The sequence below is a fragment of the Acipenser ruthenus genome, chromosome 42 (assembly GCF_902713425.1).
Source record: "Acipenser ruthenus chromosome 42, fAciRut3.2 maternal haplotype, whole genome shotgun sequence".
In the NCBI taxonomy this organism is placed as follows: Eukaryota; Metazoa; Chordata; class Actinopteri; order Acipenseriformes; family Acipenseridae; genus Acipenser; species Acipenser ruthenus.
Genome location: NC_081230.1, coordinates 1,906,741 through 1,931,555, shown reverse-complemented (window position 1 = coordinate 1,931,555; position 24,815 = coordinate 1,906,741). Strand labels below are relative to the sequence as shown.

Below are 24,815 nucleotides of genomic sequence, written 5' to 3'. Positions count from 1 at the left end.
ACTATGCTTTCTTGAAATACAGGAATTGTGTTCAAATATACAACTATCAACTATCTTTGTCTCCAACTTTTAGTTGATCTTGTTTAGCTCTTCGTGGTCACACAATGCATTATCCACACTTTGTATTCGGTGTGTCTTATCTTTTCTCATAACCATAGCTGTTTATTTTTTCCCCCAGAAATTTAATGTGGGAGACATAATCTCCTTTAGCCGTGGACTCTATCATCACTGGGGGGTTTATTACGGACAGGAACATGGAAAACATTACGTTGTCAACGTTTCAGGAGGTAGAACGTGTGTTTTGGTTTGTTTGTCTTCAGCTATATGATCTAAATAGCAGTATGCTGTGTTTTATATTGATTTTTCTCATTTCTTTTATGGCATAATTGATATATTTGTTATATTTACATGTTTAAACTTGTTGGGAATCATTAGAACTTGAATATCCTAGATGCTTTCTCCCAGTGTCTATTGATTTTTTTCTCATAATGTAATGCCCATATACCAACATTACAATTATTATATAGGAGAGTCCAACAGCAAGCCTTTGGCCATTACTTCTAAATTGGTGAAGGAAGAACTTAACAAGGTGGCTGGAAAAAGTGCCTACTCTGTGTACAAAGAACTGGACACACATAATAAACCAAGAAGTCCTGAGCAGATGAAAGCAGACATGGACAAAATGATTGGTACCAAAATAAAGTATGATCCCTTTGGAAAGAACTGTCAACACTTTGCTACACAAATACGGTACGGCAAGGAAATATCTCCCGAGGTAATATTTGTTTATGTTTTTATGTATTTATTTTTAGATGATGTATTAATGCCTGTCATGGTCAATAAGCAGAATAATGTATTATTTAACTCCCGAAACTAATTATGCCCCCATATAGCCGTATTTACCCAATGAAGGTTCTACATTTTATAAGGTTTCTGCAAATACAACAAAATGCCTTTTTGTTTTTTCAATACTGTAACACATGAATGCCTTGTTATGGGACATGAATATCTGTCTATTTACTAAACCACTCTGCAGGGATATACTGTATAATTTAAGCCTTAACTTGAAACATGACCTTTTTACTGACTGTATATTTCCATAACATGTATTCTATGTCATGACCGTCGATCTGATCTGAATTTAGATTCACTTGGATTTACAATTGGAAACTTCCAGGCCTTTAGATGTTCAAAATAGTCAGAAACAAAGCTAGCAAACAAACACGTGGCAGGTGCTGAAGTCATTTTAACTGCAGTTTGGATTTCATTTTAACTGCAGTTTGGATTCATCATTTTCTATTTTCTTTCTGTAGGGGGAAAGTGCAGCCAAATCCGTGGGCAAAAACCTGTCAGATTTCCGTGCAGAAATTGACCCTTTTTCTGCCAAGTAACAGCTTATTCACCTGATGAATTTCTTCATCTTTTGTGGTGTTCCTTGCCTTTCTGATAAAGGGCACAATTTCTCTTTACAAAGTACAATAGAAAATGCTTGTTAAAATATTCTTACTTCTTTAATTATGGTGAGCAAAATGAATCTATTGTTGTAAAAATGAAATCAATAAAAATTCAAGTTGCATCAAATTCCTTTCACTGTAGTCATTTAACAGTAGAACCGCCATGCAGGTCAGTTTGACCCATTTTGCATTTAAAATGTTAAATACTCTTCCGCTGTAAATCGTATGTGTGTGTCCGTGTGACAGGGCGCTCGTCTCCCGTGTGTGGGTAACCACTGTTTAAGCATCACAGACATGGGAAGGTGGAGTTAAACGCCAGCACAGGCACGCAGGATTTATTCACAAAACAGAAAGTAAACAAAAGGGTCATGTGATGTTGCCAGCCATGGTAACACACAGAGGACAAATACAGCAAGCTGTGCAAAAGGAAAAATAAAACACAGTATAAAAACTACAAATAAAAGGTACACACAGGGCGAGTGCTAGCCTTATAAACGAGACGTCCCGCTCCAGGAACCGGCTACACTACATAACCCTCGCTGTACATTACATGGGATTACTATCCCCTAAACTAATCTACTAATGAGCCGGTGTTCAGATGACGACTCCTGCTGCTTCACACGGCCTTGCAGTTGCAGGGTTGCGTAGCTCCCGTTCCTGCAGAGCAGATGCTCTCTTCCTGAGTATACGCAGCTCCCCTCTGAAGTATGGCATTGCAGTCGCCCAGAGCGATCGCCACTGGATGTTTTTAAACTGACGGACACTCGGTCAAGACTCGCCCACCTGCCGCTTGAGGAACAGCACAGCCAATCACTTGCTGTCAACCAAACCTTCCCCTCTCCTTCCCCTCAACCAAACCTAGCAGGCAGCAAGTCTCAATGGAGCGCCCGTCTGTAAACAATAATCTAATCACAGAAAATCAACTCCCACAATGATACACAATAAACCCACTTCCACATACAAATTACACCAACACTAAATTCCCCATTGTGCAGGGCAATCGTGCTGCCACAGCCAGTTTTTGACTTTTCCTAAATATATGAATGAACCCTTTGAGTAGTAAGTTTTAGAATGTTTGGATGGGCCCACTGGAGTGAGTTTTTTTTTTAATTTCTCATATTTACACTCCTCACATCGACACATCTGTTGGTAGGCCTATTAGCAATTTATTACACAATGAAAATATGTAAACAACTATTTCTTATAGTAAATAAACAAAACAAATAAATATTAATCGTTATTTTGTCATAGCGAAAGGTTTTGACAAAAGTAACAGGTACTCAATAAACAACGATCAGGATCAACAACACGTCCGGGTAAACACGTGGTGAGGGTGAAGGCAGTGAGGAAAATGTAGCTCAGTGATCCCTGTCACATTGTCTGAGCTTGGGCCACTCGAGGAAGGTAAATATTCTTCACTGATATTTTCACTAACGCCTGATTCAGTAGAAGAATTTAAATCGGAATTCAGTATAATTTCTCGTACTTCTTTCCCACAGAGCATTTCCCACCGTTTTCCAGACATTGTGGACATTTTTTGACTGGGTTTGGTGTGTGTAATTCTGTCGGTATCTGGCAGATGACGCAAGAGACCATTACAAGGTGTTACAGACACCTAGTGTTACAATATCAGATTATCAGCAGTTTTGTAGACCCAGTAATTGTCGTTCAAAATTCAAATTCAAAAGCTCAAAATTTGCATAACGTACCAGTACATTCATACTCCCTGGGGACCATTAATTCAATGACGTACCGGTACATTCGTACTACTCAAAGGGTTAAAGATTTTTGGCAGGGTCTGTCTCCTCCGCTCAGGCACCCACACTAGGCAGCTCTGTGACAATGAAACAGAAGCTGGCTCTTCTGAACAAAACAGACCAAAGTTATTTCATACGGAACATCACTGAAATCTAAAGGTGTTTTTTTTTGGTTTCTCTCTTGCATTCACTCGTGTCTTACAAGGTGTCGTGACTTATAGAAACTCTTCCCACAGTCAGAGCAGCAATGCATTTTTTATCATGTGTGAATTCGCTGGTGTTTTACAAAGTCTCTTGAATCACTGTAACTCTTCCCACAATCAGAACAGTGATACGTCTTCACTCCTGTGTGAGTTCGCTGGTGTGTTTTAAGGTGTCCTGACTGATTAAACCTCGTCCCACAATCAGAACAGCCATATGGTTTCTCTCCTGTGTGAAGTCGTTTGTGAACAACAAGGTATCCCGACGAACTGAAACCCTTCCCACAATCAGAACAGTGATATGGTTTCTCTCCTGTGTGAACACGCTGGTGTTTTACAAGATCTCCTGACTGAATGAGACTCTTCTTACAGTCTGAGCAGTGATATGGTTTGTCTCCTGTGTGAATTCGCTGGTGTGATACAAGGTTTGTTGATGAACTGAACGTCTTCCCACAGTCACAGCGATATGGTTTCTCTCCTGTGTGTGTTCGCTGGTGTGTTTTAAGGTGTCCTGACTGATTAAACCTCATCCCACAGTCTGAACACTGATATGGTTTCTCTCCAGTGTGAATTCGATGGTGTATTACAAGCGTAACATGACCAATAAGTTGCCACCTGTTCCATCAAAACATTACACACAAAAGACAACATTCCTCCGCCCAGGAGAGCAACCACCAAGAAAAGGTGTTAAAACCAATCCTCGCCCAGGACAACTGGAAGCTGCTAGAGACTGGAATATGCTGGCAGATGTTGGTCAACGGCTTATTTTTCCACCTGAGATTGCCACCACTAACCGTCGACCAGATATTGTCTTGTGGTCTGGATCAGCACGCCTTGTTCACCTGGTAGAGTTAACAGTGCCATGGGAGGACGCTGTAGATGAGGCGTATGAGAGGAAGAAACTGCGGTATGCTCAACTAGCCACTGAAGCGGAACAGCGAGGATGGAGAGTTCGGGTTTACCCAGTGGAAGTGGGTTGTCGAGGATTTGTGGCACACTCTACAACCCGGTTTCTCAGAGACGTCGGATTCAGTGGCCAAGAGTTGCGTCGCACAGTGAAGAACTTATCTGAAGCAGCAGAGAGGAGCAGCAACTGGCTGTGGTTGAGACGGAAAGATTCTGGCTGGGGACAGGTAAGTAAGCTGGGCTGAGTTGAGTGGGGGACGGAGGGGGGTGATGCTGGGACGCCAGAATCACCGTCGAGCCCTCTTGAGGTGTCGTGGGCTAGTCGACGAAACACTGAGGATGGAAGGTGCCCACTTGAAAACCCCAGAGATGTACCCTACTTAGCTCAATCCAGACGGTTGTCATGCTGATGCGCTGGGGAGGCCGCACTTTGGTTGATCCCCGGAGCCAGCATCGCAGCCGTTGTGTGTGCTGATGCGCCAGGGAGGCAAAATAAGCTAATCCCTGGAGCCAGCATTACACTTCAGCCATTAACACCAGACAGAAGGATATCTACATCATCATATGGAAGGAAACGTAAATGGATGGAGACGCATATGGATCACATTAGTTTACTGTAAAGCTACGTCTTAGTTGGTGCTTATCTTGGCGAGAGCCGAGTTCAAATCAGCATGAAGTTTTAACATCTACTCTCGTGTAATGGAAATCATGAAGATCTGGATACGTCCAGTGACTGCTGTGAATAGTGCAGCTGGCAACAAGGGAAAGACCTTGTGACAGCCTGGAGAGACAGCTGACAGGAGGAAAGAGACCCCATTGGGGCTGGTAAGGGTTAGCTACCCTTGTCGGCAGTATCCAGCTCTGTGTTTACAGGATGCTGGAGACACCCGCCCAAGGCTTCTAAGAAATTAAAGAGAAAAATACCCCTAGAGTCTGCGAGAGCGGGGGCGGAAGATGACTCAACGTTGGACAACACGGTTAACGACTTAGGAACGGAAACGGATATGAGTATGGAGAGTACTTCACAAAAGACTAGTTCAAGATCTGCAGTTAACAAAGACATGGAACTCCAGGTTTGTGTCTGCGGCTGGAGCAAGGCGACAACGGCCAGGGGTTTGAAGATTCATCAAGGGAGAATGAAATGCTTGAGGGAGAAGGGACAAGGGCCTCGCATTGATCAGTACTTCTTACGAAGTCAGTCAAGTCAGTCGAATGAAATCCAGCGACAGGAAGCAAACCACAGTTCGCAGGATATCAGCACCCCTGTCATAGATGTGAGGAGGACTTGCATGGACACAGTTAGTGATGAACCTAATGATCCTTGTGAACCCGGTCAGACAAACCAGCATAAGAGAGAAAAGAACCTCAACGGGCACAAGCCTGGAGTTAAATGGCCAAGAGCTTGTGAGAAAACTGCATGGGACACAGTAAACACAGATCTCTGCGTTGCATTGGAAAGATTAAGTGGAACAGTTGAAAAGAAGCTGGATAAATTTGGGGACATCATCTACGCATATGGAAGTGAGAGGTTTGGAGTTGAAAAAAGGAAGGAAAAAGTACAAACTATTCCTGGAAAGTCTAGACGGCAGCAGGAGATTGAACGCTTAGTTAGAGAAAGGAGACAGCTGAGGAACCAATGGAGAAGAGCAGAACAAAGTCAGAAGGAGGGACTCAATCTCTTACAAAGGGTCATAAAAGATAAGCTTGCAACATTGCGCAGAGCTGAGCGCCTACGGAAACGCTACAAAAAGAAGGAGCGTGCGAGAGCTAACTTTTATAAAGACCCATTCAAATTTGTAAAGAAGTTATTCACCAGTGAGAAGAATGGCACACTAAAAGCATCTAAGGTTGAGCTGGAGAGATATTTGGAGGAAACACATACAGATTCAAAAAGGCAGGAGCCTATGTCAATTCCGTCAGACATCCCACCTATCAATCCACCAGAATACCAAATGGAGGACTGTGCACCTAAGTGGAAAGAAATAGAGCAAGCTGTGAAAAAAGCAAGGGCTTCATCATCTCCAGGGCCTAATGGAGTTCCGTACAGAGTGTACAAGAGTGCTTCAGGAGTTCTACGAATTCTGTGGAAATTGATGAAAGTGGCATGGGAAAAACAGGTTGTACCAAGAGCATGGCGCCGAGCAGGTGGAGTCTTTATACCTAAAGAAAAAGATTCTACAAGCATCAGTCAGTTTCGTCCCATTTCCCTATTAAATGTAGAAGGCAAGATTTTCTTCAGCATTATTGCTCAGAGATTGTCAGCTTACCTATTAAAGAACTGCTTCATTGACACTTCAATACAAAAAGCGGGCATTCCAGGTTTCCCAGGTTGCTTAGAACACATCAATGTGATCTGGCAACAAATTCAATCAGCTAAAAAGGAGAGGAAGGAGCTCCATGTGACATTCCTGGATTTGGCTAATGCATATGGTTCAGTGCCACATGAACTACTTTGGGCAGCATTTGATTTTTTCAGTGTACCGATGACAATAACAAATTTAGTGAAAGCCTATTTTGGAGATTTGCAATTCAGTTTTTCAACTTCAGAATTCAGCACTACATGGCAATGCCTAGAGGTTGGAATAATGGCAGGATGCACCATTTCTCCACTGGCTTTTACCATGGCAATGGAAGTAATCATTAGGGTATCAAAATGGGTAGTAGGAGGAGAGCGCTTGGCTTCTGGAATGCGACTACCACCAATTCGAGCATACATGGATGACATGACAACCATGACTACAACAGTAGCCTGCACTAATCGATTATTGGGCAAATTAACCAATAACATTGAATGGGCACGAATGCAATTCAAGCCCACTAAATCAAGGAGCATCTCTATAATTAAAGGCAAAGTAGTAGATAAAACATTCTTCATTAATGGTGAGGCAATACCAACAGTATCTGAGAAGCCAGTGAAGAGTCTTGGGAGATGGTACGACGGGGATCTAAAGGACACAGTTCGTGTGGGAGAAGTTAGACAACAAGCAGTGGAAGGGTTGAAGAGCATAGACAGCTGCGCTCTACCAGGTAAACTAAAACTCTGGTGCTTTCAGTTTGGTCTACTGCCGAGGTTGCTGTGGCCACTGACTGTGTACGAGGTTTCTTTGACAACAGTAGAGAAGCTGGAAGCTTTAATCAGTTCATACATCAGGAAATGGTTGGGAGTTCCACGCTGCCTCAGCAGAGTGGGACTTTATGGTAAAGGAATACTGCAGCTACCAGTCTCTGCTCTAACCGAGGAGTTTAAGTGCGCCAAGGTCAGACTGGAAATGACATTAGTAGAGTCACGCGATATATGCGTAAGGGAGGCAGCACCTGTGTTGAAAACTGGAAGAAAGTGGGCGGCAAAGAAAGCTGTGGAAGATGCAAAGGCTGCCCTTCGAATTGGTGATATCATGGGGCAAGTTCAGCATGGAAGAGGGGGTCTTGGTTTCAGTTCAACTCCTCCTACATGGCACAAGGCGGCCCCAGCTCAAAGAAGGAAGCTGGTAGTCAACGAGGTGCAAAAGCAGGAGGAGAGGATGAGGTGTATAAAGGCCATTTCCCAGGCCAAACAGGGAGAATGGATGAGATGGGAGAGTGTGGAACAACGCAAGATTGGCTGGCAAGACCTATGGTCAATGGAACAGAGCAGGATCAGTTTCCTCATCAGGTCAACATATGATGTTCTCCCATCACCACAGAACCTAAACCTCTGGGTAGGAGAGGATCCCTCATGTCCTTTGTGTTCATCACCTGCAACATTAAGGCACATTTTGACAGGATGTAAGGTGGCTCTTAGCCAAGGACGGTTTACTTGGCGCCATGACCAAGTGCTGCGATGTTTGGCCTTAGCATTGGAAGACAAGCGTAACATGACCAATAAGTTGCCACCTGTTCCATCAAAACATTACACACAAAAGACAACATTCCTCCGCCCAGGAGAGCAACCACCAAGAAAAGGTGTTAAAACCAATCCTCGCCCAGGACAACTGGAAGCTGCTAGAGACTGGAATATGCTGGCAGATGTTGGTCAACGGCTTATTTTTCCACCTGAGATTGCCACCACTAACCTTCGACCAGATATTGTCTTGTGGTCTGGATCAGCACGCCTTGTTCACCTGGTAGAGTTAACAGTGCCATGGGAGGACGCTGTAGATGAGGCGTATGAGAGGAAGAAACTGCGGTATGCTCAACTAGCCACTGAAGCGGAACAGCGAGGATGGAGAGTTCGGGTTTACCCAGTGGAAGTGGGTTGTCGAGGATTTGTGGCACACTCTACAACCCGGTTTCTCAGAGACGTCGGATTCAGTGGCCAAGAGTTGCGTCGCACAGTGAAGAACTTATCTGAAGCAGCAGAGAGGAGCAGCAACTGGCTGTGGTTGAGACGGAAAGATTCTGGCTGGGGACAGGTAAGTAAGCTGGGCTGAGTTGAGTGGGGGACGGAGGGGGGTGATGCTGGGACGCCAGAATCACCGTCGAGCCCTCTTGAGGTGTCGTGGGCTAGTCGACGAAACACTGAGGATGGAAGGTGCCCACTTGAAAACCCCAGAGATGTACCCTACTTAGCTCAATCCAGACGGTTGTCATGCTGATGCGCTGGGGAGGCCGCACTTTGGTTGATCCCCGGAGCCAGCATCGCAGCCGTTGTGTGTGCTGATGCGCCAGGGAGGCAAAATAAGCTAATCCCTGGAGCCAGCATTACACTTCAGCCATTAACACCAGACAGAAGGATATCTACATCATCATATGGAAGGAAACGTAAATGGATGGAGACGCATATGGATCACATTAGTTTACTGTAAAGCTACGTCTTAGTTGGTGCTTATCTTGGCGAGAGCCGAGTTCAAATCAGCATGAAGTTTTAACATCTACTCTCGTGTAATGGAAATCAAGGGCTGCTGAATGACTAAACCTCTTCCCACAGTCAGAACAGTGATATGGTTTCTCTCCTGTGTGAATTCGCTGGTGAGATGCAAGGTTTCCTGACCGACTGAAACTCTGCCCACAGTCAGAGCGATATGGTTTCTCTCCTGTGAGTGTTCGCTGGTGTGTTTTAAGGTGTCCTGACTGATTAAACCTCATCCCACAGTCAGAACACTGATACGGTTTCTCTCCTGTGTGAACACGGCAGTGTTTTACAAGATCTCCCAAGTGACTGAACCCTTTCCCACATTCAGAACAGCGATACGGTTTTTCTCCTGTATGAATTTGCTGGTGTATTACAAGGGTTGCTGAATGACTAAACCTCTTCCCACAGTCAGAGCAGTGAAATGGTTTCTCTCCTGTGTGAGTTCGCTGGTGTGTTGCAAGGTTTTCTGACCAACTGAAACTCTTCCCACAGTCAGAGCAGAGATACGGTTTCTTTCCTCTGCGCGTTCGCTGGAGTATTCTAAAACCTCCTGACTTGGTGACACCATTCCCACAGTCACTGCTCGCCCTTGCTTTAGCTGCTATTCTGGAACCTGGAAAATACAAACAGGAGAGAAAGTCAGGCTGTTTCAAGTAGGGAATGCTGCAATTGTATCTTCCTCATTTTGTTGTTTCATAACCTTTTTCTACATTGGGTTATTAGCAAACACAGAACTGTAGCGTAGTCTCCACCAGGGAGGTTGCAATTACAGCAGGCGGATTTCTGGAGCCAGCATTATACTTCAGCCAATAGGAAAGCCGTGAGTAAAAGAAATCAGGAAATGTACAGATTATCATCTCTTTTGTTCCAGATTGTACCCGTTTTGTCATAAGAAATGGTTGAAAGCTATATATTGTTGAACTTGTCTTTCAGTATGTTTAAATAGGTTTCTAGTTTACAACAAACACAAACTTCTGTAACCACAATATACAAAGAATAAAACAAAAGCAATAAATACATAAATAAATAAAACACATGTAGGCAAAAACATGAGCTAAATAAAGACACTAAAATGCAATCTCTCACTTAACTACCACCAAACAATTACACATGAATGATACAGGGTTCCCCCCCAGGAATTTTCAGTCTCCAGGGTGGCAGGCTAAAGCAGCTGGGTGGCAGAATGTTATAACCCCCCCCCCCCGATCTTGTCAAGCATCAAGCAAATAGGCACAACTGGAATGGTGCTGGGGCCAGGATTAACACAACTGTTGTTTCTAACTTGGCTTCTTTTTATGAATACCTTCACAGATATTAGGAGAGTAAGCAGAAGTTCAATTTTAACAGCTCATTTTAAATGCCCTTGGTCGACATTTGCCAGTGTAGCAATGAGAGGTATTATATTGATTTGTATGGCACTGCTGAGATAATAGATAACATTTTGTTTTGAGACACAGGTAATAAGTACTATTGTGTGGGTAGTGAGTAATAAGTACAGCCCACACAACAGAGAGCTGCATATGAGGCCCACCATGTTAAACAGGTTGAGAACCAACTAACTGATCTTCAAACAAGCATACCTACATTTTAACAAGCATACTTTCAACTGTCAAAATAAAGCAGAACATGGCCCAGACCAAACCAAAACCTGCACAATCTGCTAATCACACTTTAAAAAACAAACTGCTATAAATGCTGTTAAACACTGTTTCTATAAAGTGAGATGAGCAGCTTACGCAGGTTTTGATTTGGTCTGGGCCGATGTCTCTTAGGATATTTAGGCAATGGATATCAATGTTGACAGAATTCAATTTTTTTTCACTGTTTTGAATCCTTAGCTTGCCTTCCGATTAATATTGAACCCTTGGGATAGTAAATACTTGGAATTTTAGTAAATTTTACCACTTGTTCGTTTTTGTAAGCTAGGTATCCTAAACATTACGACTCGTCATCCAGTCACTGTGCTCCACACATCACTTCCAACTCTTAACTTAAAGAATAATTCCAGCGTACAGACTTCCCAATCTTCAGAAAACAATAAGCTTGTCTTTACTTACATCCAATAATAGTCAGACGAGTGGAGAACCCTTAAAATACAGCAATATGTCTCGTGCCAGGAACTCCATCCAAGCACAAACGAATATTCTTCAGTGTAACTATTTTCTTATCATTATGTCTTTATATCCTTTAAGAATGTAAAAGGACCGAAGGATAGTGTCACTTTTATGATTTCTATGTATACAGTCTTGTTATTAATCTATATACGTATCAAACGGTATCAACGGTCAAAAACTGTATTCGCTCCTCCGCTTACAAAAACTCATTTACTTTCAAAACCGAATTCTAAAATAGCGTCATTAGCTATAAACAAAACTACCACTTGAGGGCGCAGTGCATAGAAAAGGAGCACATACCAATCTAGAAACAGTAATAATAATAATAATTACATATATCTAAATAAACTCAAATAAGAATACATTCTTTTTTATAATCAAAATACAAAATTCTAATTCGTTAGAATTTTTTTTTTTTATTATTAGTCATGTCTGCTTTACAGCGGAACGGCCCTTCAGTGCGATTCTAAAACTCAGATGTACAAGACTAGCGATCCCCTTTTTATTAGCAGTGACCCAGTTCTGTTTAAGAAAGCTCGATATCCCACATGGCGCTGCGCTGCTCTCGTAAATGTCACAAACGCATTAGACGCCACATAAGCAAACAGACAATGCAAATCCCCTGTGTATTAATGAGAAGTCTATACTTGGAAAGGTTTGCTTTAATAATAGAGGATGTTCAAAATACCAAGGTGGCTCGCAAAAAACAGCAAACCTAAAACTCACAGGCCTACAGAGGGGAAAAAGGGATGTACTTTCCATTGCTCAACTGGTGCAGGAGGTGGGTTCACTTCAGACAACATAGCAAGCCACCAGCACTGGGCAGGGAAGTGGGTTGCTGAGGATTGAAAAGCTCTCTGAAACAGCCCAATCCAGGAGATATCCTTCAGAAGCTTTGAAGAGTCACTGATTAAAACCAAAACAACTGCAGTAATGACTGTTGACAATGTGACTTTGTTTAAGCTCTTCATTCAAGTATTCCAGTGAAATTGTGTCTGTTCATTAGGAACAACATTACAGAACGATCATTTCCAATCCAAAGATGACCATTCTGTGGCAACCTGCACACACATTCAAGGTCTGTTCACATTCATAAGTCTGTTATTGCTAAACCAACAAAAAATAAACATGAATCTCTTCAGTTAAAAATCAAGGAAACAAACCCAGAGACAGTATCTTATCTCCTTTCAATGGTCTCATCACTGTGCCACATCAAATTTATAACGAGTTCACTTGTCACTCAGTACTATGCTTCCGCTCATTCTGTGGTATTTCGGCTTGGGGTCGTTTGCATTTGGAAGGACAATTTCTCTCGATAAAATTAACTCTCATGCAAACGGCACTGTAGGGAAGTCATTAGCAAAAGAGAGCAAGTTAAAAGGGACCCCGTTTTTCACTTTCTGCATGTAAACATGGCCATGGTCTCACTTCACAGGTGTTCATATTCTAATTGTTCTGATTATCTTTTACAATTCACATGTCAATGCTTTTAGTCACAAAAAACAGTGACCTTTCTTCACTTCTAAAGCAGTGGTTCACAGCCTGGTCCTGGGGACCCCTTGTGTCTGCTGGGTTTTGTTCCAACTGAGCTCTCAGTTACTTAAATGAACACTCAAGTGAACTTACAATTTGGTCAATCACATTTTTAAACTATTTTTCAGCTCATAAGTAGTTGATTAGATTTCAAGTTCTATTCATTTTCATACAGAACCTGAAATATCCATCTCTTTCAAATCATTCAACAGCTTTGATAAGGCAAATAGTTGAACTGAGTGTTTTTTGTTAAATTCGATTATGGTTAGTCAATAAAAAAGGTTTCTACCTGCAGTGACCGGACCAAGAAGTGATTAAACAGGACTCCGTTTCCATTGACTTACATCACACTATAGGGCAGCAGGGCTCTGGACTGTTCACTGGAGGGTTGTGGGTTCAATCCGAGATGGGGGACACTGCTATTGTACCCTTGAACAAGGTACTTTACATAGATTGCTCAAGTAAAAACCCAGCAGTACAAAAAGGGTAATTGTATGTAAAAATAATGTAAGGGCATCTAAGAAAATAACAGTAATCATACTGGGGACAATGTAATTGAATGATAATGGGAGTGCGACATTAACAGGAGTGATATTAAGTAGCTTGTAGCATAACCCATCTGCTCCCTGCCTCTCAGTCCTGCTGTGGATAATATGACACAGTAGAATGACGTCATCACAGCTACTCAGAGTTACTCACCTGCTGGACTGCACTCTGAATGGGAGCTCCCCCCGTCTTCCTTTCCACATCCTCGCATGCTGTTGGGAGAGCTGGCTTCTGCTCCAGCGCCCTGCACTCTCAGGTAGATTCTCTTCAGCACCACACTACACGCCCGCAGGCGTACAGGACCCAGCGCAGGGGGGGCTGCTTTCAAGGAAACGGGTTCTTCTGTCTGGCAGATCTCCAATTCACTGGGTTCAGCTTTAATCCCAGCACACCCCTCTGGCTTGATGCCACTGCATGGCATGATCTCACAGAGCTCCTGTTTAATGGGGAGGGAAGCCAGTGCAGATAACAGTGTAATGGGAACCACTTCAAGTTCAGGGAGCTCCTCTTTAATCGGGTCAGATTCAGTCTTCACACTGTCCATGGCATCACACATGCTTCTGCTTAGTGGCTGCTGCAAGAAGAAAATGAAAAATGATTCAAAATGCTATGAAAGCTGTTTAAAAAGAGCGGCTATCTGGGGTTTTTAAAAAGATGAAGTTCTCAGTCCCTGCATGTTGTTGCGGAGTAACATTCATGCAATTTTCACCTCCAGTGTTAATATCCAGACAAGTTTTCATACTTCAAAAAAAGGAAAAGAAATTAAAGATGTCCTGATAAGATTGTCTTGGCCAATACCGAGAGCCAATTCGAGTTTTGATTTTTTGTGTTTTACCTCATTAGACAAACAGACAGAAAGACACAGAGAGAACACAGACAAGCAGCAAGACAGACAGAATGCAAACTTTAAAAAATGTACTGTAGAAGAGATTTGATTTTAGCATTATTTAAAAAGATTGCAATTATGGAGAGCAATGACAAACCTGCCAGAGAAATGAAGTGCTTACGTGTGATAAATAATATCCATCACCTATAAATGAGGCATTGAAGTAAAGAAATGGGATCCTCAAACACCAGGTCCTTTCCAGGCTGGAGCCGGCTTGAAAACGGATTTCTCACAGAGGAGAGACTATTCATTTTTTGATGAGGACGGCACTTAAGAAACACATCTCTGCATGTTAACAGCACAAAGGAAAGAAGCAAAGTTTGTGGGTTTGACATCATTACTAGGTTAATGGCATCTACACAATACAATATATTTCATACATACCATTTCCAGCACCTCTTCTTTTATGGGACCTGGTCCTGCTGTCTGGGGGATCTCCAGTTCATTGCTCTCATCTTTAATACCAGGCACCTCTGACTTGATGCTGTCACATGGCATCTCCTGTTTCATGGGGAGGGAAGGCAATCCGGAGAAAACCAGTCTAATGGGGACGAGTTCAAGCTCAGGGAGCTCCTCTTTAATGGGGACAGATTCCATCTTCACACTATCCCTGGCATCAGACACGGGGGTTCTGCTGAGTAGCTGCAGCAAAAAAATAATAATGAAATGAGTAAAATTAATCAAATCAAAGACATTTAAGGGATTCACAAAATCTTACTAGCAGGGTGTCTTTAGTATTGAAGGAAGTGAGAACTGAACTTGGGTTGCAGGTAAAGTTTGCAGAGGTTCAGCAGCAACTCTGTGCTCCCTATGTGGTGGAAGTAGTCAATAACCATATTAAGTGGCACCATTCTCTCAAGTAGCCAATCAGAATGCAGTATTTTGAACTTTAACTGGCTACTCTTTTAAACCAATCATATTTGTATTTTACCGGAAGTGCCGCCCCTTTTAACAATCCTAGACCATACCACCGCCATCTTGGTTTGTAATTTGATGAGAATGCATCTTTGTTAGTTTTTTGAGAAAGGGGGATTCATCTTTGTTTGTAATTGATGAGAATGCATCTTTGTTAGTGTTTTGAGAAGAGAGATTCATCTTGGTTTGTAATTTGATGAGAATGCATCTTTGTTAGTGTTCTGAGAAGAGAGATTCATCTTGGTTTGTAATTTGATGAGAATGCATCTTTGTTAGTTTTTTGAGAAAGGGGGATTCATCTTGGTTTGTAATTTGATGAGAATGCATCTTTGTTAGTGTTTTGAGAAGAGAGATTCATCTTGGTTTGTAATTGGATGAGAATGCATCTTTATTAGTTTTTTGAGAAAGGGGGATTCATCTTTGTTTGTAATTGATGAGAATGCATCTTTGTTAGTGTTTTGAGAAGAGAGATTCATCTTGGTTTGTAATTGGATGAGAATGCATCTTTATTAGTTTTTTGAGAAAGGGGGATTCTTTGTTTGTAATTGATGAGAATGCATCTTTGTTAGTGTTCTGAGTAGAGAGATTCATCTTGGTTTGTAATTGGATGAGAATGCATCTTTATTAGTTTTTTGAGAAAGGGGGATTCATCTTGGTTTGTAATTGGATGAGAATGCATCTTTGTTAGTGTTTTGAGAAGGGGGTTTGTAATTTGATAAATCAATAGAGAATAATGTATCACTTACAGTGACAAAAAAACTGGAAATACAAGCAGATGAGATGTTGACAAAGTTAAAAAAACATGTTATTGTAGGAAATTAATATATATATACACACACACATATATACACACACTCATTATATATGCCAAGCACAGACTACAATACAATAACATTTACAGTTTAAAATAGCATATATGCTTTCATTACTACCACTAAAAGGATCGCTTGTAACGTTACACTGGAACAATCAACCTTTGAGCACCAGGCCAACCCGGTATTCCCAGAATAAGAACAGGTTTCTACGAAAGACCCTTTAAATAATACTGTATAACGTAGATGGCAGGAAGGCAGTTTGACAGCAGTAATAGGATTGCTGGGCTCGCTGGTTGCAAACAGTTTAATTTCTGTTGCACGCACAAGCATACACACGAATGGAACACTCAATAAGCACCCAAGAAGCGCCAGTAACCATGGAGACTAATAAACCAGATCGCAATAGGAGAGGGTTGAAATTAACCACTAAGATTGTGGCACAGGTAAGAACAAAAGAAAAAGAAAAAACAATATTTGCTAAATGACTTCAGCCACGCTACATACAGTAATGCGTATATGCAATCAATAAGGCAATAGCGTTTCAAAACAAATCCAATGCCTCGAATATAACAGTCTCGTACCCTGCTCATCAAAAAACAGGCCAACACAGAAAATAAACGTATTGGTAAGATACAAAAAAATAACCAAACGTATTTGTAATCCACAAAAAAACAGGAAGCAAAATAAAACAAAAAATATCCAAGGAATCCAAAACACTGCTGTTCTTGAACCATCCAATAAATAATAATAATAATAATAATAATAATAATAATAATAATAATAATAATAATAATAATAAATCAGCTTCAAGGGCGTAGGTTTGGTTTGAACATTGGTGGGGACACAATTTTTTAGGGGGGCGGAGTCACGGTCGCTAGGGGGGTTCAGGGGCGTGCCCCCCCGGGAAGACATTTTTTAGGAGACAGCTGTTAAATGGTCACTTCTGGTGGCTTGAAATGAATGAATCGAGGATAATCTGATTGACATGAAGTTGGCTGGTATACACTTAAAACACTATGATAAAGTGTCCCTCCTGGAAGCTGGTTTGACATCCCTGCTATAGAATTACTAATAACCTGAATTATAACCTATCCCAGCCTTACTGTAAGCTACCATTACCCCTACCACTACAAGCATGAGCACATGCACGCTCACGTGCTCTGCCTGCCTCTCCTGTGTCTGTGCTGCTGCTCGAACCTGGGTGCATTGCTTCATTCACCTGATAAAATAATAAATTGATGCATGTCATATAGAGAGAAAATATATGGCTATGCTAACTTTATTTGCTGAGTATTACTATACAGCATTAGCCTACTATCATATCACAATGTGCCTCAAACAATAACATATCTCAAAACTGAGTCTAACACTTTCACTGTTATAATCACTAAGCCATTACAGACCTCACCTGCGACCCTGTTGCTCCACCTGCCTCTGTACTGCTTTTACCAGGCTGCACTGCTTCATTCACCTGATAAAATGATAAATTGATGCATGCTGTTTAGAGAGAAAGTATGACTCTGCTAACTTCATTAGTAAATTATTTTTACATTTGCTATGAGAATCATTATCAATTGTGTTTATTACTTTAATAACATCTTCCTACTTGCACTTTGACTTTTTGTAAAAAAAAAAAACAACTTCCTTATGTCCATCTTTATTTTTTTGGCTGCCATTATGCTTTAGTCACCTAAAGCCAAATTGAAGTGATTCGCTAACGTTAGTTGGTTGACGATATGAAAACATTCTCTCTCTCTCTCTCTCTCTCTCTCTCTCTCTCTCTCTCTCTCTCTCTCTCTCTCTCTCTCTCTCTCTCTCTCTCTCTCTCTCTCTCTCTCTCTCTCTCTCTCTCTCTCTCTCTCTCTCTCGTCTCTCTCTCTCTCTCTCTCTCTCTCTCTCTCTCTCTCTCTCTCTCTCTCTCTCTCTCTCTCTCTCTCTCTCTCTCTCTCTCTCTCTCTCTCTCTCTCTCTCTCTCTCTCTCTCTCTCTTTTTTTTCCCGGTACCTGGCTTTCATTCAGTCAGTGACTCACACTCCTATCAGACTGACCGGCAAGCGGCAGCTTCAGATGAGCGTCTTTCCAGAGTCCAGCCCAAGCCAGCGGGTCCTCAACCTTTTTTACTCACGCCCCACTGAAATTTATTTTTATATCTCCTCCCCCCGGTTAATTTGACTTTTTAATATATATATATTTTTTTATGACTGCCTATATAATATAGAGCGTTTATTTAGCCGCCTGGATAGTCACACTGTCCATTCAATCAAATATATGTTCGTGTTCGCTTTTTACACACAAGATACAAAAATATCAAGCAAGGAGTAAGTTAGTTACAAAGGAGGAAGGAGGAGGATTGAAATAATGTGACAACGCATTAACCAACAAACACACAATAAATATTGAATTTAACTGAGTACATTTGTTCTTATTTTTTAAAATAAATGTGAAAATTGTGGCACAATATACACCGTTTAAGACTGACTAGAATGTTCCTTATTTTAAACCCGGAGAATCACCTTTAACTCCCGAGTCCTTGTTCACTTTCGCGCCTCAATGAAAACAGAACACTCCGCTTGGTCGCTGACGTCACCCGCGCACTGAGTCCGTGTTACAGTGATGCATTATGGGATTTGTAGTTTTCTTGTCTGCTGATTACACCCCAAAACCCCACCAAACACCTACAAATCCCAGGTTGAGAACCTAGTGCCTAAGACAATCAAATTAGCGGGTTTTTTTTGTTTGTTTTTTGGAGGAGGGAGGAGCAACGAGGGGATCTTGAGAGAGTTAACCCTTTGTGGAGCGGATAAAATAACATGACAAAAGACGTTTCAGATTTATCAAAATTATTGGTAGGGACAATTCAACGGTCCCTTGACATTGGTAGGGACATGTCCCTACCGTCCCTAGCTAAATCTACGCCGGTGTCGTGATCTCTTAACTAAATATCAAAACCAAACTAATAGTTTATATGAATGAGAATGCATTGCACTGTCAAGAAATAAGATATAACTGTGCTTAATTTTAAAATATATTTTCGGTGTTAGAAAACCACAATGACAGTAAAGCGCGTAACCGTTAGCCCCCGCCCATTTTGTGACATCATCGCCCTGTCCTCATTCATAGGCCAGCATCTAAAAAAAAGAACCACACCGATTGGCTAAATATTTCATGACGATGTTACAGACACCTTCAACAACAAATCATGTGAATCTTACAAAGTGCCTGATTGGTTTAGGTAAATAAAAGTACGAGTGAATTTTGGATTTGGATTTTTCACATTTCTAAATGTCCCACAAAAGACAAATTACAGAAGAAAGTTTATTCAGTGTACTTTTCATTGAACACGTAAATATAAATCAAATCAAAAACAGGACTAGCGCAGTGAAGATTCAAAATATTTCGACGCGGTGCCTCCGCGCAGCCACTGACGTCATTTTGAGCTGTCATCACAGCCGTTTCAGATGATGCGGTAATATTGAAATTAATACCAGTTAAAAATAATAATCTGGTTTATGAAAATGGACTTCTTGAATGTATTTAAAATACCATGTATTGATGGGCTTTTAGAATAATAAAAAAGAAAGAAAAAAAGGAGAAACGATGGGTTTCCTCTTCAGTTCTGACGAGTGTATCGTTATTGTACTAACTACAGGCTAGGATGAAGGATACGAGCACCGCCCTACAGGTCCAGTGCGCCGAATAACAGAACATGAACAGAACCTAAACAACAATAACAGAGCACTCCCTCACACGCACACGCACACGCACACGCACACAGAGCACAGTGATATTCCATTAAGAAACACACACACGCACACACACAGAGCACACACACACACAGAGCACACACAGAGCACAGTGATATTCCATTGAGAAGAAACACACACACACGCACACACACACGCACACACAGAGCGCACACACACACAGAGCACACACACACAGAGCACACACACACAGAGCACACGCACACGCACACACAGCACAGTGATATTCCATTAAGAAACACACACACGCACACACACAGAGCACACACACACAGAGCGCACACACACACACACACACAGAGCACACACACAGAGCGCACACACACACACACACAGAGCGCACACACACACAGAGCGCACACACACACAGAGCACACACACACAGAGCGCACACACACACACACAGAGCACACACACACAGAGCACACACACAGAGCGCACACACACACACAGAGCACACACACACAGAGCGCACACACACACACACAGAGCGCACACACACAGAGCGCACACACACAGAGCGCACACACACACAGAGCGCACACACACACAGAGCGCACACACACACAGAGCACACGCACACAGAGCGCACACAGCACAGTGATATTCCATTGAGAAGAAACACACACACACACAGAGCACACACACACAGAGCGCACACACACACACAGAGCACACACACACAGAGCGCACACACACACACACACACACACACAGAGCACACACACACACACACACACAGAGCACACACACACACACACACAGAGCACGCACACAGCACAGTGATATTCCATTGAGAAGAAACACACACACACAGCACACACACACAGAGCGCACACACACACACACACAGAGCGCACACACACACACAGAGCGCACACACACACAGAGCACACGCACACAGAGCGCACACAGCACAGTGATATTCATTGAGAAGAAACACACACACACACAGAGCACACACACACAGAGCGCACACACACACAGAGCACACACACACAGAGCACACACACACAGAGCGCACACACACACACACAGAGCACACACACACAGAGCGCACACACACACACAGAGCACACACACACACAGAGCGCACACACACACACACACAGAGCACACACACACAGAGCGCACACACACACACAGAGCGCACACACACACACAGAGCGCACACACACACAGAGCACACGCACACAGAGCGCACACAGCACAGTGATATTCCATTGAGAAGAAACACACACACACACACAGAGCACACACACACACACACACACAGAGCACACACACACACACACACACACAGAGCACACACACACAGAGCGCACACACACACACACAGAGCACACACACACACACACACAGAGCACACACACACACACACAGTCCAGTGGCCACGCCCCCTGCTTGCGCCGCAGTTCTGAGAGCTCTCAGACCCCGTTCAAATATCTCGACTTTAACCGACTTTTCTGCTCTCCTTTAATAATTAATCGATACCTGTTGAGCCATTCGTGTATCTCAATCACAACTGAGAAACCAGTTAATAGCAAAATTGATTTGATTTACGTGTTTGTTTGTTTTCCGTGAAACAACCAAATTAAGCTTTATTTTTTGGTTAACGAGCAGAAACGAGATCGCAACGTGTTAATAACGACAAATCTTTATCAAAGCTACAATTAAAATAAAGTATTTGATGCTGGACTCACAATCGTTGTGCGTGACTGTATTTACATAAGAAGAGTCGCTTCTGCTTTGAAATGAAAAATAAAATAATTAAATCAATTGTACTATTGACGCGTTTCTCAGGATGTGATTGAGATACACGAATGGCTTAACGCAGGGCTCTTCAACTCGTTTTTCAGGGGGTCAGATTGTAAAAAAGTTAAGAGTAGGCGGCCAGAAACATTGTATTCAGCACATTTTTAACCAACACAATACGTATTATATGAACTAATGTTCGTATATTTACATAATTTCACCATCTGAATAGTGCTTTAACAGAACACTTTAACATTACCGCTGTATCATCAAAAGACAGCGCACACGAGTATTATTAATGACTATTTTAATAGTGTCAAGCACTTGTATTGCTCTGACGGCATAATGACCTTCATAGATTTTAAAGCTAATAGTACTGCATAGCCTAAACATCATATACTCACAGCTGTTGAGTTGCGACTGCGCTTCTTTCTTATTCCAACTCGGTTTGATGGGATAAATTGCATTTATTTCCCTGGTCCACATGCATGAAGTTAGGCTCATACGACGTTACAGCGATTCGAAGCAGTGTTGCAGTCTTTCACTGGTCAGTGAACTGCGTGTGTTGCTCTTTATCACATTCATGTGAGAAAAGCTGGACTCACATGTACAGGTAGAGCCAAACATAGTGAGCAGAAGTGCAGCTAATTCCTAGCATTTGGAAACTCAACCTGCTGAATGTGTTCAGTCCAAAACCTGACAGCGCCATCATTTTGTAAATCCTGTTTCAAAGAAGCTGCCTGAATGTCCACAAGTCCCATAAACAGTTTAAACTCATCTAGAGTATAAAGTTTGTTCCCCCTGTTAACGGGTTAGCTATCGGGGATGTCAGAGATAAGCGAGGAGTCAGAGAGCTCCCCCTCCATGTCTGCTCCTCCGCGGCTCTCTCCGCCTCCACAGCGCCGCTCTCCTCTCCTCCTCCCAGCACAGCCGCAGCCGTCACCGCTGCCTCTGCCTCCGCTTGCTGGGGTCAGAGAGAGAAGAGCGCTGCACCGCGCCGGGTTGTAAGCCCGTCGCCGTGCCGCTCCCCTCTCCCTCCATATCAGGAGGGACAGACCCCCCTGCCTGAGACTGCAGGCTCCCCTCCAGCACAGGCTCGGGGCTCTGCTCCGTCCCCCGCTCGCTGTTAGGCAGATCTGCAACTTCTTTGTTTTTTTTGTTTTTTAAGTCTTTTTTTAGCTACCATCACAAAACCCTCATCATTTTCGGTAGTTTTATTTTGTGCCGGACCGTGGCTGAGTCTCTTCAGCCTCGGCTGTGGTGTGGGCGGCTTCATCCCGATCGGCGGCTCTCTGGTCTCTGCAGACTCCGGCTGGCGCTGCGATGGGGTGCAGCCTCATCCTCCCGCTCACCCCCAACATCCCCAGCCTCCTCCCTGCCATCAGTACCCTGCTCCTGCCTTTCCTCGTTTCTGTTTTTTCTCGGGCAGGCTCTCCTCTGGTGTCCCTGTTCCCCACAGTTAAAACACCGCATTGTATCCGAGCTGACAAACACTACGCAGCCCGTCCCTTCCACACTGAAGCTCCAAGCAACATCAATCACCTCCCCCGGGTTATTCAGCAGCAAAAACGCCTGTCTCCGAAAAGACAGGACGTGCTTAACATTTGCATTTCTGCACCCTAATGGTATATTTTTAATTGGGGACACCAGTTTGCCATATCGGGCAAGTTCATTTGCCAAGGTCTCGTTTTTTAAAAACGGTGGCACGTTTGACATGATTACCTTGGTAACAGGGGTTACTAAGGGGGATACTTGAATAAAATCTCCTTTCACTGAAAAACCTTCCTCCACTAGCTGATTGACCAGCGATACCTCTTTTAAAACACGACAAACCTTTTATTCATCCGGGATGCCGATATTATATTATCACACCCGACCCCCTCTCCCACTGCCAGCAGGCACTCCTCCACCGACACGCCGGCATCGGCAAGCAGCTGAGCCCGTGTCGACGGCTGAGAGCCCCCCGCCCTCCAGAGTGAGATCCCATAACGGGACCCCCCCCCCCCCCCCCCACACACACACACACACACACACACACACACACACACACACACACAGACACACAGACACACACACACACACCCCCCCCCCCCCCACACACACACACACACACACACAGACACACACACACACACACACACAGACACACACACACACACACACACACACACCCCCCACACACACACACACACACACACACACACACACACACACACCCACACACACACACACTGACACACACACACACACACACAGACACACACACTGACACACACACACACACACACACACACACACACACACTGACACACACACACACTGACACACACAACACACACACACACACACACACACACAGACACACACACCCCCCCACACACACACACACACACACACACACACCCCCCCCACACACACACACACACACACACACAGACACACACACCCCCCCCCCACACACACACACACACACACACCCCCACACACACACACACACACACACACACACACACAGACACACACCCCCCCCCCCCACACACACACACACACACACACCCCCACACACACACACACACACACACACACACTGACACACACACACACTGACACACACACACACACACACTGACACACACACACACACACACACACACACACACACCCACACCCCCCCACACGACCACGGGGAACAAGAGAGAAAGAGGGGAGTGATAGAGAAAGAGGGAACGAGAGAGAAAGAGGGGAGTGATAGAGAAAGAGGGGAACGAGAGAGAAAGAGGGGAGTGATAGAGAAAGAGGGGAACGAGAGAGAAAGAGGGGAACAAGAGAGAAAGAGGGGAGTGATAGAGAAAGAGAGGAACGAGAGAGAAAGAGGGGAACGAGAGAGAAAGAGGGGAATGAGAGAGAAAGAGAGGAATGAGAGAAAGAGGGGAGTGATAGAGAAAGAGGGGAACGAGAGAGAAAGAGGGGAACGAGAGAATAAGAGTGGAACGAGAGTGAAAGAGGGGAGTGATAGAGAAAGAGGGGAACGAGAGAGAAGAGGAGGGTGATAGAGAAAGAGGGGAACGAGAGAGAGAGAGGAATGAGAGAGAAGAGAGGAACGAGAGAGAGAGGGGAACGAGAGAGAAAGAGAGGAGTGATAGAGAAAGAGGGGAACAAGAGAGAAAGAGGGGAGTGATAGAGAAAGAGAGGAACGAGAGAGAAAGAGGGGAGTGATAGAGAAAGAGGGGAACAAGAGAGAAAGAGGGGAGTGATAGAGAAAGAGAGAACGAGTGAGAAAGAGGGGAGTGATAGAGAAAGAGGGGAACGAGAGAGAAGAGGGAGTGATAGAGAAAGAGGG

At 43.4% G+C, this 24,815-nt stretch overlaps 2 protein-coding genes across 4 annotated transcripts in view; one reads left to right on the top strand and one right to left on the bottom strand.

Moving 5' to 3' along the window:
• Positions 1-1,581, top strand: part of LOC131709281 (phospholipase A and acyltransferase 4-like) — a 35,265-nt gene extending 33,684 nt beyond the window's left edge. For both annotated transcript variants that reach the window (XM_059011684.1, XM_059011685.1), the window contains 3 exons: positions 179-287; positions 528-775; positions 1,314-1,581. In XM_059011684.1, the coding sequence (XP_058867667.1) occupies positions 179-287; positions 528-775; positions 1,314-1,391 (435 nt within the window). In that variant the 3' untranslated portion in view covers positions 1,392-1,581. The remainder of the gene's footprint in view (positions 1-178; positions 288-527; positions 776-1,313) is intronic.
• A 7,004-nt stretch (positions 1,582-8,585) lies between these two features.
• Positions 8,586-24,815, bottom strand: part of LOC117409867 (zinc finger protein 135-like) — a 34,285-nt gene continuing 18,055 nt past the window's right edge. The window contains exons 2-4 of one of the 2 annotated variants that reach the window (XM_059011659.1): positions 14,612-14,869; positions 13,495-13,912; positions 8,586-9,761 (exon numbers count right to left, since the gene is read on the bottom strand). In XM_059011659.1, coding sequence (XP_058867642.1) covers positions 9,148-9,761; positions 13,495-13,912; positions 14,612-14,824 — 1,245 coding nt within the window. In that variant the 5' untranslated portion in view covers positions 14,825-14,869 and the 3' untranslated portion in view covers positions 8,586-9,147. Of the gene's footprint in view, positions 9,762-13,494; positions 13,916-14,611; positions 14,870-24,815 lie in introns of both variants that reach the window. The other variant, XM_059011658.1, reaches the window with a different exon arrangement.